Source organism: Martes martes (assembly GCF_963455335.1).
Source record: "Martes martes genome assembly, contig: scaffold_65, whole genome shotgun sequence".
NCBI lineage: Eukaryota > Metazoa > Chordata > Mammalia > Carnivora > Mustelidae > Martes > Martes martes.
This window is the reverse complement of record NW_027666628.1, coordinates 44,994-59,280: the sequence shown is the minus strand read 5'-3', so window position 1 is coordinate 59,280 and position 14,287 is coordinate 44,994. Positions and strand designations below refer to the sequence as shown.

Here is a 14,287-nt window from a genome sequence, read left to right as displayed (position 1 = left end):
AATGAACATTGTGAGCGGCAGGTCTGGGATCCTGCATTCTGACCTGTCAAGTGATGCAAATGTCAATGGTCCGTTGGTCATGTGCTCCATTGCAAGGGTGGAGACTTCCACGTAGAGACACCTGGAAAGGCCACTGGATACTTCAAGACACCACAGGATCAAGGAAAACATTGTTTTCTTTTTGTTTGTAAGCATGTTTTCAGCTAGACGGGAGAAAGGAGATGCAGAAAGGGAGGTTATAGATGTAAGATACTAGTGCTAACTAAAAAGGAAAGAAGTGGTGGAGATAATCCCTAATAAATAGGGTGTAAACAAAAACAATCAAGACTATAGATCCACAAATAGGTCTTTTTTTAGGATTTTTTTTTCTTTATTTGTTTCAGGGAGCAAGATTGAGAGAGACAGAGAATGATCAGGGGGAGGGGCAAAGGCAGAGGGAGAGGTTCCTCAAACAGGCTCACTTCTGCGCCTGGAGTCTCCATGCAGGGTTCCGTCTGAAGACTCTGTCCTCATGAGCTGAGTCGAAATCAAGAGCCAGATGCTCAATCCGCCGTTCCGTCCGGGTGCTCCCAGAAATTACTTTTTGAAGGGGCGTAGCGAAGGGAACAAGGGAAAAGGGAAAGGCACGTTAGCTGAGAAGTCTTGGAGTTGAGAAGGAAACTCCAGAGAATTCACTTTAGATGGCTCGAGGGTATTTGCACTAGAACCACATATCCATCCTCCTCAGGTCTTTTGGACATCAAAGATACAGGTTACGTCGGTCTTCATTACTCAAGTGAGATACGGAAGCTATGGCTTTCTTTTTTTTTAAGATAGGTAATTTTTTGATACGAGAGCTGTTTCCAAAAACCCTTGAAAGACTGACATGATCTACCAATTCAAACTACGTTTGGAATCCAAAGAAATTATAGGGTTGGTTCCCCGAATGCTAGAATTGTTTTTATCAATAAGTATGACAGTGACCAAAGATTTTCAGTACCTAGGATTTCTGTGGCCATTCAATAGATTTTGTTCCATATACATAGTCATATTTCCATATTTAAAGCTATTGTACATTATTTCTTAGATGTGTTTTAGACACCTTCTTGTATAAGTGAATGAAGAAACTTTAAGGTGGCTAAACTAGTGGATGCAGGAAATGTCGGCATACCGGTAGCCCACAAGGATACGGACAAAAATGAGTACTTTTAGTAACTGTGATCCCACAAGTGTATATCCAAGCTGATCAGTTCCTACGGTTTTGTTTGATGAAAACTCAGTTATGCATTCAGTTGGCCTATCATCAGCACTGTGTACTCCTACAGGACAGGACAAATTGAAGCAGGTCATACATACTTAGAGTCCAATGGTATAAATGATTCTGCTGTGCTGCCTTAAGGATGTGGTGTAGCATTCTACCATGGGCTTTCACGTATGTCCACTCAGGGTCAACGATGTGTTCCTCTCATTAGTAATTGCCCTTCTGGCCAACCCACCTTCCTGTCTGCAGAAACAACCCCCAAACCCACTTGTAATCTGAGCCAGGCATGAGGATTCAGCTTAGTACCAAGTGCATGAGTGTTTGTGGGCTTCTCTATGTACATGGAGCTAACTAGATGACCCTTTTGCTTTTTAGATTCTGCAGGAAAATATTCTCACCGGAAGGTAAAACTTACATTTCTATTTTGAGGCTTTAACGACAGATTGCATGAAATGTTCATTATGTCTTAATCATATTGTTTCTATACCCATCCAGCCTGCTGTGGAGGGGAAAGGTTTCATTTCGAATCAACCCAGAGACATGGAGGAAATTCAAGCATCCCAATCAGGTAAATTTTACAATACAAATTGAACGGTGTAAAGAAGTCCACTAAAATATTTGAAATGCTCACAGTCTTCTTATTCTGAAGTCTTTTTATTTAGTTAGTTAGTTATTTAGTTATTTATTTAACTTTGGGGGCAAGCTTCAGTGAAGGTTCTGACATAAATAAGGTAGATGTTATTGCTGATATCTATGTTTGAACAGAAGATATTTACAAGCCTAAGAACAAGAGCTTCTGAAACATGGAAGGTTTCGCTCAATTCTTTTAAAAGGAAGAGCCGACTGTTTGAAATGCCGGAAGGGTATCAGGGGCGCTTCCGGTACCAAAACCTGTCGGAGTCGGATACCAAAATTTCCCCCCTGTTACTGCTTTCCTCGCTGCTGGGAAGACATTAAGGACTGACGTGGTTGATGATGCAAAGCTATGTTCTAGTCAGCTATAAGAATGTGTGGCTGGATGGCATGTGAAATGGTGGTACTGCATAAATCGTATCATTGAGTGCCAAGTAAGAGTATTGGAAGGAGAAGAGAGCAGGGTCAGTTTGGGGGAAATTGAGGAAGCCTTAGCCGTGCTAAAAAGTCTATTAGAAAGTTTGTGACTTTTAAGACTTTTCCAGTTTTGAAGAATTGATAGTGACGAACGTGAAGCTTGCTTCTCAAAGGTGAAGTTAAGGTGAAGGAATGTGGCAGCAGACTCAGTATGGACCAGAATTTCTCCAATGTTACTGAATCCTCGGAGACCTTGTTAAAAATGCACATTGTGGGGGCGCCTGGGTGGCTCAGTGGGTTAAAGCCTCTGCCTTCGGCTCAGGTCGTGATCCCAGGGTCCTGGGATCGAGCCCCACATCAGGCTCTCTGCTCTGCGGGGAGCCTGCTTCCCCCTCTCTCTCTCTCTGCCTTCCTCTCTGCCTACTTGTGATCTCTCTGTCCAAGAAAGAAAGAAAGAAAGAAGGAAAGAAATCTTTAAAAAAAAAGAAGTGCACATTGTGAGGGGCGCATGGGTGGCTCAGTGGGTTAAGCCTCTGCCTTGGGCTCGGGTCATGACCTCAGGATCCTGGGATCGAGCCCCGCATCCGGCTCTCTGCTCCGCAGGGAGCCTGCTTCCCCCTCTCTCTCTGCCTGCCTCTCTGCCTACTTGTGATCTCTCTCTGTCAAAGAGATAAATACAATCTTTCAAAAATAATGAACATTGTGAGCGGCAGGTCTGGGATCCTGCATTCTGACCTGTCAGGTGATGCAAATGTCAATGGTCCATTGGTCATGTGCTCCATTGCAAGGGTGGAGACTTCCACGTAGAGACACCTGGAAAGGCCACTGGATACTTCAAGACACCACAGGATCAAGGAAAACATTATTTCCTTTTTGTTTGTAAGCATGTTTTCAGCTAGACGGGAGAAAGGAGATGCAGAAAGGGAGGTTATAGATGTAAGATACTAGTGCTAACTAAAAAGGAAAGAAGTGGTGGAGATAATCCCTAATAAAAAGGGTGTAAAAGCAGAACAATCAAGACTATAGATCCACAAATAAGTCTTTTTTTAGGATTTTTTTTTCTTTATTTGTTTCAGGGAGCAAGATTGAGAGAGACAGAGAATGATCAGGGGGAGGGGCAAAGGCAGAGGGAGAGGTTCCTTAAACAGGCTCACTTCTGCGCCTGGAGCCTCCATGCAGGGTTCCATCTGAAGACTCTGTCCTCATGAGCTGAGTTGAAATCAGGAGCCAGATGCTCAACCCGCCGTTCCGTCCGGGTGCTCCCAGAAATTACTTTTTGAAGGGGCATAGCGAAGGGAACAAGGGAAAAGGGAAAGTTACGTTAGCTTAGAAGTCTTGGAGTTGAGAAGGAAACTCCAGAGAATTCACTTTAGATGGCTCGAGGGTATTTGCACTAGAACCACATATCCATCCTCCTCAGGTCTTTTGGACATCAAAGATACAGGTTACGTCGGTCTTCATTACTCAAGTGAGATACGGAAGCTATGGCTTTCTTTTTTTTTAAGATAGGTAATTTTTTGGTACGAGAGCTGTTTCCAAAAACCCTTGAAAGACTGACATGATCTACCAAATCAAACTACTTTTGGAAACTATAGAAATACAGGATTGGTTCCCTAAATATTAAAATTGTTATTATCAGTAAGTGTGACACTAATTCTGAAATACATATTTTTTATTTTAATAAATAGAATTTTTTTAAAATTTTAATAAACATATAATGTATTTTTATCCCTAGGAGGTACAGGTCTGTGAATCGCTACGTTTACACATTTCACAGCAGTCATCATAGCACATACCCTCCCCAATGTCCATATCCCCCGTAGAATCTTTTTTTAAAAAGATTTTGGAGATTGTAATTTCTTTTAGGCTGTTTTTAGCATTCACTTGAGAGTGGGTGGCAGTATTATATTTAGAAGTTTGTGCTCAGCTAAGGATACTAGGTTGAGGTCTAAAGATTGCTTATTGAAAACAAAGTTTCTTAACTTTATTTTTATAGCTTTAAATTCACAAGTATTGGTCCAATTATATTCAATGTAACTAGAAAATGCAGCTTCCCAAACCAAATATTAAAATATTTCCTATATTCTCTATGACTTTATTTTAGAGTTGTCTTTCCCAGCATTAATGGGAATCATTGAGAATTTACTATATAGTATCATCTTCTCAACTATGTATGCATAGTCTATGTTCTTGTTTTATTATTTTTATTTTATTTTTTTAGAGAGCAAGAAGGTGGGGAGGGAGGGAGGTAAGGCAGAAGGAGAGGGAGGGAGAGAACCCCAAGCAGCAGGCTTCACGCTTAGCACGGGCTCTGATGTGGGGCTGGATCTCACGACCCTGAGATCATGACCTGAGATGAAATCAACAGCCAAACACTTACTTCACTGAGCCACCCAGATGCCCCTTATTATTATTATTATTATTATTATTTGAAGATTTTATTTATTTGAGAGAGATTGAGAGAAAAAGTGGGAGGAGGGGCAGAGGGAGAAGCAGACTCCCCACTGACCTGGGAGCCCGATGGAGGACTCCATCCCAGGATCCAGTCATGACCTGAGCTGAAAGCAGCCGCTTAACTGACTGAGCCACCCAGGCGCCCCCCTTCATTAATTTTGATGAATAGGTGGAATATTGGTTTTAAGGAGTACTACACCGTTTAAAAATAACATTCTCCTGATATACTCAGTCTACTGATTAACCATATCTAATGTGTGCTCTACTTAATGTACCAGTTAACTAAGGGCCTTTCATCAGTCATATGATCAGGTCGGTACTAATAAATTGTACAGTATTTTTTTCACCCCTGTAGTTTTATGTTCTTTCTTTACTTGTAGAATTAACACTATAGTTTCAAAAGATTTTCAATTATCTCCTAGAGTAGTGAATGCAGACAATAAATTCAAAGTTACTTACCTATACAAGTGACTTGTTCCTGTTACTTCCTCATGAGCTTGGTAGATCCAAGAAGCAGGACTTTTAAAACAAAGCACCCACAGGCTTCTGTAACATAGGAAGATATGGAACAGAAAAATTATAAAATAAATACATTCAACTTAAAACAGTTCATGTAGAATAATTCCCACTTGATGCCTTTTATAAAGTAACGAGCAAAATTGGTTGCTAGGGACCCACGATTGTGTATTTACTCATTTAATATAGATTTATTCTGTACTGGCCCTGATAATTTTATATCCTCAATATTTCTAGAACCATTCTGTCGGTTCAGGTGTGCTTCATCTTTATTTTGCATCAGTGCCTTCTCATTCATCTCCCATCTTTTATTACAATGCCCCTCAGATTCATCCCTCTCCACAGCATTTAGAGTGATGTGTCTCGAATGCAAATATGACTGTGAACCATTGTTGAAAATATGTTTGTGTCCAGGTATCTTAAAATTACATATAAGGCTTTCATAATTTTGAGTTCTGCTAAGCTCTCTAACCCTTTCTACTGTCTGCCCTTTTCTCTGGCATCTGAACTGCTTTTGATGTCTTCCTCTTTGATTCCTGTATTTTAGACAGATATTTACCCTGTTGTGTGTTTCTCTCCCTTGTCTTACTGCGCCCTCTAACCCCTTTGACTCTGGCTGACCTCAGTGTTGCTGTCTCAGTTCAGGCATTATCTCTACAAAAACCATTCCTGACACCTTTTATCTACATGCTGCTTTAAACCTGGGTGCCTAGCACTTACTGGGAACTCAGTAAATAATTACTGAGTAGAATAAAGACTGTTTACACAGAGATGATTTAAGAGATTGTCCCATACAGGGCCCCTGGGGGGCTCAGTCGGTTGAGTGTCCAACTCTTGATTTTGGCTCAGGTCAAGCCCCAAGTGGGGTTCAGTGCTGGGCGTGGAGCCTGGTCAAAATTCTCTCTCCCTCTTCTCCTTCCCCCCGTCTCTCTTAAAAAAAGAGAAAGAGAGAGATTGTCCCATACAGTCTAGTAACAAAAGGAATATGTACACATAAAGAAGTAACTTACAGTTCGGGTGGTGAAGATGCACTAGAAAAATCTGTGTGGTACTAACGTAGCCCCAAAGAAAGAGATCTATTTATCTAGGGAAGGGTAGCCTTAATCAAGGATGACTTTGTGTAGCAGTCTGTGTCCTAGAAGATGTGAAGAAATTTGTCAAGAAGTAGAGGAAAACATTTTAGGAATGTTTACATTCATCAGGGAAATACACCCATAGGAAGGTTGTACACTGATAAAGGCATAAAAAATACTAGTAATTTTGGAAACCATGAATAATGTTGTAGTTGAAGCTTAGGGTGACGTTTAAGAGGTACTGTAACAAGGTAAAGAATAGTCTGTTGTGATTTTATATCTTTCTGCTGCATTTTAAAAATTTGTTTCTGATTGTTTTGTTCATTGGTGTTAGGTGGGTGAATTTGTGAATGATTCTTTGAGATGTTTGTATGCCTTTAACCTAGTGACATTTAGTATTTCCCAAATGGTTTGTTGAAGTTTTTGATAATGAAAAGTATTTCTTAAAGTAAATATCCAGCTAAAGATTAAGTTTAATTTAAACTCTTAATTGATAAGATGTTGTTTTCTATTTTTATGAAGGTTATAGCTTTTATCTAACCAGTCTAATTTGTCTATTTTAATAAAATATATAGATTTTTCAGCAGAACTAGACTTAGAAATGACAACAGAAAAAGAGGAAGAAAGTCTTAATGAAAGTGAAAATAAACACCTGCAGGTATATACAAATTTAAATTTAAATTTCCAATTTTATATTGTTTTCCCTGCTTTAAGAATGTAACATAGCTCAAATGAAATTATCTTCTGAACAAAATGTATTGAAGTTGATCGATTATAATTTAGTATTTAGTTTTTTAAAATTTTACAAGTTACCATATTTAAAATATTGTTAGAATTTATAGTAGCTTGTAGTTAAACTTCATCCTTGGAATTGGACCAAAAAAATTCCTGAATATTGTTTGCTTCTTCCATTTTTGTAAGTTTTTACATGCTAAAAAGTTGACATCAAATACTGAACCATATGTTTAAGCAGTTGAAATTAAGTGCAGTATAACAATTATGACTATTGACTTAGATTCATGTAGAAGGAGTGGTTCTTAATGTGCAGTTCTCAGTGGTTCAAAACGTGCAGTTCTGTATTGTCAGTCACTAATGCCAAGATTAAAGATTTATTTTGTCTTGTGATCTCTGTGTAGTTGACTTCAGAGAGTAGGATCATAAAATGAACACAATTGCCTATTGTAGAATCAAACCTTCCAGGATGGGACCTTTGTATTTGGGTAATAAACAGGAACGTTTTCAGTTATTTCATTTCCATATAGGGAATCTGTAAATATTATTCGCATTTTTCTTATCCACTCTCAGTGGACGTTACAATAGCTGGATACAGGCAGATAATTTATAGTGATGTATAACACTATCATAGTATATAATTTGAATTAAAATTTAGGAATTTATTTTTCTTTCTGATTGATGTTTATTGATTTTGGCTCCTAATAATAAGTTTGTCTATTCTCTAGTTATTAATCTTTAAAAAAATTCTCAAATGCACTATTGGGGTCACTGTTTAAGGTATGGTAAGATAAAATGGTTTTAAGTTTATAACATTGAAAATCATCTAATTCATTTTTTGGTAGATGTGACATGTAATGAATTGTTTAGTTTAAAAAAACTGACAAAGTTAAGTTTATGGATTTGTGTTTTTCTTCTGTCTCAGGCTAGGGCAAGTTATTTTCGCTTCTTAGTTACAATCCAGTGATTTGGGAGCAGCTTAACATAGATTAAGACATTTAACAGTTAAATTTTAATTATTTTCTAATTTTTTCTTTGTCCATACTTGATTACTTAAGGATAAAGTTATTTTACAAACATGTATGCCAACAGAAAGGACATCTGAAAATGAAACACAGCAATTTAACTTTTATATCTGTCAAAAATGGCTCAAGAACCAGGAATGAATAAGGAATGTGATAGAGAGGATGATAGATTTTTATATTCAGAACATCCCTCTGTTCAAAAGTGTGAGGACATGTGGACCAAACAAGACAAATTAGAGTGGAAAAATAAGTTAAAACTCATCACCAGAGAGTTAAAGCAGAAGTTTGGTGAAATTTGTGGAAAAAAAAAAATTACTGCTTATCCTAAGGAAGATTCACTACATGGTCACTTTAAAGAAGGAGCAAACTTAATGGAAATACCTTCTAATTTGACAAATGATAGACTTGATTGTGAGAAAAAAGATGCATTTGCATCTTTGAACAGAAAGAGTCTAGACTTGAAAATGTCGTTCTTTCTCATTCATCCTCAGATCATAGTTGCCAGTCATCTTCTGATCTTTCCTTAAGTGAAAATAAATCAGACTCTGAAAATGATAACAAATCAGACTTTGAGCATATTTTTAACAAAAATGACAGTTTTGATAGTGACATAGAAAATAAAAAAGTAAGGAACCCAGGGGTTACGTTTGAAGGGAAAGAAGACCAGGAGTTTGACATGCAAATGGCAAAAAGTATAATCAAACTAGTTATTTTAAAGATTTTACTTACTTGTCAGAGAGAGAGTGAGAGAGAGAGAGAGAGAGAGAGAGAGAGAGACAGTGTGTGCACACAAGCAGGGGGACGTCCTGGCAGAAGAAGCAGGCCTGAACTCTGTCCCAGGACTCTGGGATCATGACCTGAGCCCAAGGCAGATACTTAGCCAACAAGGTATCCACGTGTCCCAATTCCTCTCTTTTTATTGACACAGAAATGAAGCAGAATTTATAAAAATTGCAGTTACTTGTAATGATAAGTACAAAATATTTTTATCAATTAAAATTAGGACAAACTAAGAGTCAAATGATATAATTAATGAAAAAAGTTCTGGGATGCCTGGGTGGCTCAGTTGGTTAAGAGCCTGCCTTTGGCTTGGGTCATGATCCCAGGGTCCTGGGATGGGGTCCTGCATTGGGCTCCCTGCTCAGGAGGGAGCCTGCTTCTCCCATTGCTGGCACCTCCTCCTGCTTGTGCGCTCTCTCTCTCTGATGAATAAATAAATAAAATCTTTAAAACATGTATAATTAATGAAAAAAGTTCATTTTAATGAATAAACTAGTAACGATTATCCTTCTTATCAAACTTCCATTAAAGATTGAAGAAACGGAGAAGCACCAAAATGATGAAATGGCAGTATTAGAAAGCGTATATGCTTCTGCTGCTGCTGGACTAATGCATCAAAGAGGGAGTGGAAAAACTGATAACAACCTATGTCCTATTATGGAAAATGAAGAATCTGATGGGTAAGCCTATAGCAATGCTTAAATAGTAGGTAATTATTATTTTCCTATAAAACAAATTCTAGTTGGAGCTAACATTCATGATTAACAAATTTTATGTTTTTTAGTAAGGCTATGTCATCTTGGGTGCTAATCAGAAAAATTTAAATAATGAGATACCATTTTTTGCTATCATAGTGATACATATTTTATTAAAAAATTAACAACCAAAGTTAGCAAATGTGAAGAAAAAGGCATTCTTATACACTGTTGTTAAATAAAATTGGTAAAGCCCTTCCGAAGGGTGATTTAGCAGTGTGTTTCAAAAATTTTAAATATTCTGACCTTTTATCCCAAGAACTTCATTGCTAGGACTAGATCCTATAGGAAAACATGACTTGTGTAAACACACACACACACACACACACATTCTAAGGACATTTATTATACATTTATATATATATATATATAAAATATGACATATGTTAAGGATATTTATTATAGCATTATTTTCACATAAAAAGTTGGAGATAGTCTAAGTATCTGTCAATAGGGAAGTAAACTTTCACCCCTGTAAAACAATGTAGTACGCGACTGTTTGAAAAAATGAGTTTAGGTCTACAAGGTACTGATTGTTTAACAAAGTATATTTAAAGTTTTTGGTTTGATGTCATGTTTTATGCAAATTTTAGAATACTTTTATTTACTTATTTATTTTTCTACCCCAGCATTTCTTTTTCTTTTTCTTTTTTTTTTAATTACGCTATGGTAGTCACCATACAGTACATCATTAGTTTTTGATGTAGTGTTCTGTGATTCGTTGTTTGTGTATAACACCCAGTGCTCCATGCAATACATGCCCTACTTAATACCCATCATTGGGCTCACTCAACTCCCCCACCCCATTCCCCTTTAAAACCCTCAGTTTGATTCCCAGAGTCCATAGTGTCTCATGGTTCATCTCCCCCTCTTATTTTCCCCCCTTCATTTTTCCCTTCCTTCTAATTCCTCCATGCTATTCCTTATGTTCCACAAATAAGTGAAACCATGTCGTAATTGTCTTTCTCTGCTTGACTTATTTCACTCAGCATAATCTCCTTCAGTTCCATCACGTTGATGCAGATGTTGGTATTCATCCTTTTTGATGTCTGAGGAATATTCCATTGTATATATGGACCGTATCTTCTTTATCCATTCATCTGTTGAAGGTTACCTCTGCTCCTTCCACAGTTTGGCTATTGCAGACATTGCTGCTATGAACATTGGGATGCATATGGCCCTTCTTTTCACTACATCTGTATCTTTGGGGTAAATACCCAGTAATGCAATTGCTGGGTGTTAGGATAGCTCTGTTTTAACTTTATATATATATATAAAATATATATTATATATATATTTAGATTATATATATATTATATATATTATATATATATATATTTAGATTTTTATTTATTTATTTGACAGAGAGAGATCCCAAGTAGGCAGAGAGGCAGGCAGAGAGAGAGAGGAGGAAGCAGGCTCCCTGCCGAGCAGGGAGCCCGATGCAGGACTTGATCCCAGGACCCTGAGATCATGACCTGAGCCGAAGGCAGAGGACCAACCCACTGAGCCACCCAGGCGCCCTGTTTTTAACTTTTTGAAGAACCTCCACACTATTTTCCAAAGCGACTGCACCAACTTGCATTCCCAACAGTGTAACAGGTTTCCCCTTTCTCACATTCTCTCCAACACTTGTTGTTTCCTGTCCTGTTAATTTTGGCCATTCTAACTGGTATAAGTTGGTATCTCAATGTAGTTTTGATTTGAATTTCCCTGATGGCTAATGATGATGAACATTTTTTCATGTGTCCATTAGCCATTTGTATGTCTTCTTTGGAGAAGTGTCTGTTCATGTCTTCTGCTCATTTTTTAATATAATTTTTTATTTTTTTATTAACATATAATGTATTATTAGCCCCAGGGGTACAGGTCTGTGAATCACCAGGTTTACACACTTCATAGTACTCATTATAGCATATACCTTCCCCAATATCCATAACCCAACCACTCTCTCCCTACCCCTCTCCCCCCAGCAACCATCACTTTGTTTTGTGAGATTAAGAGTCTCTTATGGTTTGTCTCCCTCCCGATCCCATCTTGTTTCATTTATTTCTTTCCTACCCTGCAAGTCCCCCATGTTGCCTCTCAACTTCCTCATATCAGGGAGATCATATGATCGTTGTCTTTCTCTGATTGACTTATTTCACTCAGCATAATACCCTCTAGTTCTATCCATGTCATCACAAATGGCAAGATTTCATTTCTTTTGATGGCTGCATACTATTCCATTATATATATATATATATACACACACACACACACACACATTGTGTGTATATATATATATGTGTGTGTGTGTGTGTGTGTGTGTGTGTGTGTGTATATATACCCCGCATCATTTTTATCCATTCATCTGTTGATGGACATCGAGGTTCTTTCCATTGTTTGGCTATTGTGGACATTGCTGCTATAAACATTCAGGTGCCCATGCCCCTTCGGATCACTACATATGTATCTTTAGGGTAAATACCCCGTAGTGTGATCGCTGGGTCATAAGGTAGCTCTCTTTTCCACTTTTTTGAGGAATCTCCATGCTGCTTTCCAGAGTGGTTGCACCAGCTTGCATTCCCACCAACAGTGTAGGAGGGTCCCCCTCTCTTCGCATCCTCGCCACGATTTGTCATTTCCTGACTTGTTAATTTTAGCCATTCTGACTGGTGTGAGGTGGTATCTCATTGTGGTTTTGATCTGTATTTCCCTGATGCTGAGTGATGTGGAGCACTTTTTCATGTGTCTGTTGTTCTGCACATTTTTTGACTTGATTATTTGTTTTTTGGGTGTGAAGTTTGGGAAGTACTTTATAGATCTTGGATACCAGCCTCTTGGATATAAAGTACTTTATAGATCTTGGATACCAGCCTTTTATCTGTAGTGTCAGTTGCGAATATGTTCTCCCATTCCGTGGGTTGTCTCTTTGTTTTGTTGACTGTTTCCTTTGCTGTGCAGAAGCTTTTTATCTTGAGGAAATCCCAAAAGTTCATTTTCACTTTTGTTTCCCTTGCCTTTGGAGACATGTCTTGAAAGAAGTTGCTGTGGCTGATGTCGAAGAGGTTACTACCTATGTGCTGCTCTAGGATTTTGATGGATTCCTGTCTCACATTGAGGTCTTTCATCCATTTAGAATTTATCTTTGTGTATGGTGTAGGAGAATGGTCGAGTTTTGTGAAAAATGGAATACTTTTAAAATCTGCTGTGTTGCAAAAGGAAGTTACCTGCTATACTGGCACTCTTATTACCAACAAAATTGCTAGTCACTAGGTTTTTGTTTTGGTTCCTAATGCATGAGTGCTCAAATGTTGGACCCTCAAATTGATCTGAGTATTACCAAGAGATTTCATATAGCAACTTCTCCCATGTTCTATACAAACATTTGATTTGATCCCTGTGCTATAAACCAAGATGTTGCTAATGCGTTGAATCTTCTTCTTAAGGTACCATGCACGCGTGCTATTATCCTTCCTTTTTTACAAAAATTAATTTATTTTATTTTTAATTTTTTAATTTATTATTATTTTTTAAATAAACATATAATGTATTTTTATCCCCAGGAGTACATGTCTGTGAATTGCCAGATTTACACACTTCACCGCACTCACCATAGCACATACCCTCCCCAATGTCCATAACCCCACCCCCCTCTCCCTCCCCCCACCCCAGCATATTATCCTTCCTTTTTAAAGAGAATCTATTTCTACATGCGCCTCACCAAAATTTTCAATAGTGACTTCATATTATAGAATTTATGAGAATTCAGTTTACAAAATAGGAATATTTTCTACATTCTAAACCCCTTGTACTTTCCTTACAGAATTTTAATATGACTAATGATTTTGGATAGTAGAATTTATCCTAGAGTTAGATGATTTTTATCAAGCATGAAATACTGCTGTTGGAACTTAGAGTTTTTCTGTGGTCTTTCTAAGCATGAGAAAAATGATAATCAGTTTATATAATATTATATATCTAGAAAATTTTTAAGGAGTCTTTTGCTTGTATAATTTCCTGAATTATTTAATGCTTTGGTTTGGCTTTTTAAAAAGATTTTATTTGTTTATATTAGAGAGAGAGTGGGGGGTGAGGTGCAGTGGTGGGGAGAGGGACAAGCGGGCTTGGCACTGAGAGCAGAGCCCTGTGCAGGGCTTGATCCCACAACCCTGAGATCATGGCCTGAGCCAAAACCAAGAGTCGAAGACTTAACCGGCTAAGCCACTCAGGCGTCCCCTTGGTCAGGCACATAAAAAAAAAATTAGTGCTACATGTATGCAATTTAAAAAATTTCAAAATATTACAAAAATACTACATCATCATTGTGTAAGGATTGAACTAAACAAGAAAATTGAGTCATCTGTGATCATTCCACTTTGCTATGAAATCCTTAAAAGAACCACATACACTCAGTGATCCTTACTTCCCTCCCATTCGCTCTTGAATTCTCACTAGTAATTTTCACTCCCATTACTCCAAAATTGATTTTTCAAAGGTTACCACTGATTTTCATTTTAATAAATCTAGACATAATTTCTTAGATCTTTTTTTTTAACCTATCAGCAATATTTGACCCATTGGAAAACTCTCTTCTCCAAAATTCTGTCTTCATGTAGATTTCAGAATATCACTCACTCACCTGGTTTCCCCCTGCCTTTCTAGTCTGTACATCTCAGC

General features: G+C 37.7%; 1 protein-coding gene across 1 annotated transcript in view; it reads left to right on the top strand.

The window, feature by feature from the left end:
• LOC308337872 (ankyrin repeat domain-containing protein 26-like) overlaps nt 1–14,287 on the top strand; it is a 340,750-nt gene that overhangs the window by 286,506 nt on the left and 39,957 nt on the right. The window contains exons 40-43 of the mRNA XM_080831416.1: nt 1,616–1,644; nt 1,736–1,808; nt 6,909–6,991; nt 9,402–9,550. Of these exons, the coding sequence (XP_080687542.1) occupies nt 1,616–1,644; nt 1,736–1,808; nt 6,909–6,991; nt 9,402–9,550 (334 nt within the window). The remainder of the gene's footprint in view (nt 1–1,615; nt 1,645–1,735; nt 1,809–6,908; nt 6,992–9,401; nt 9,551–14,287) is intronic.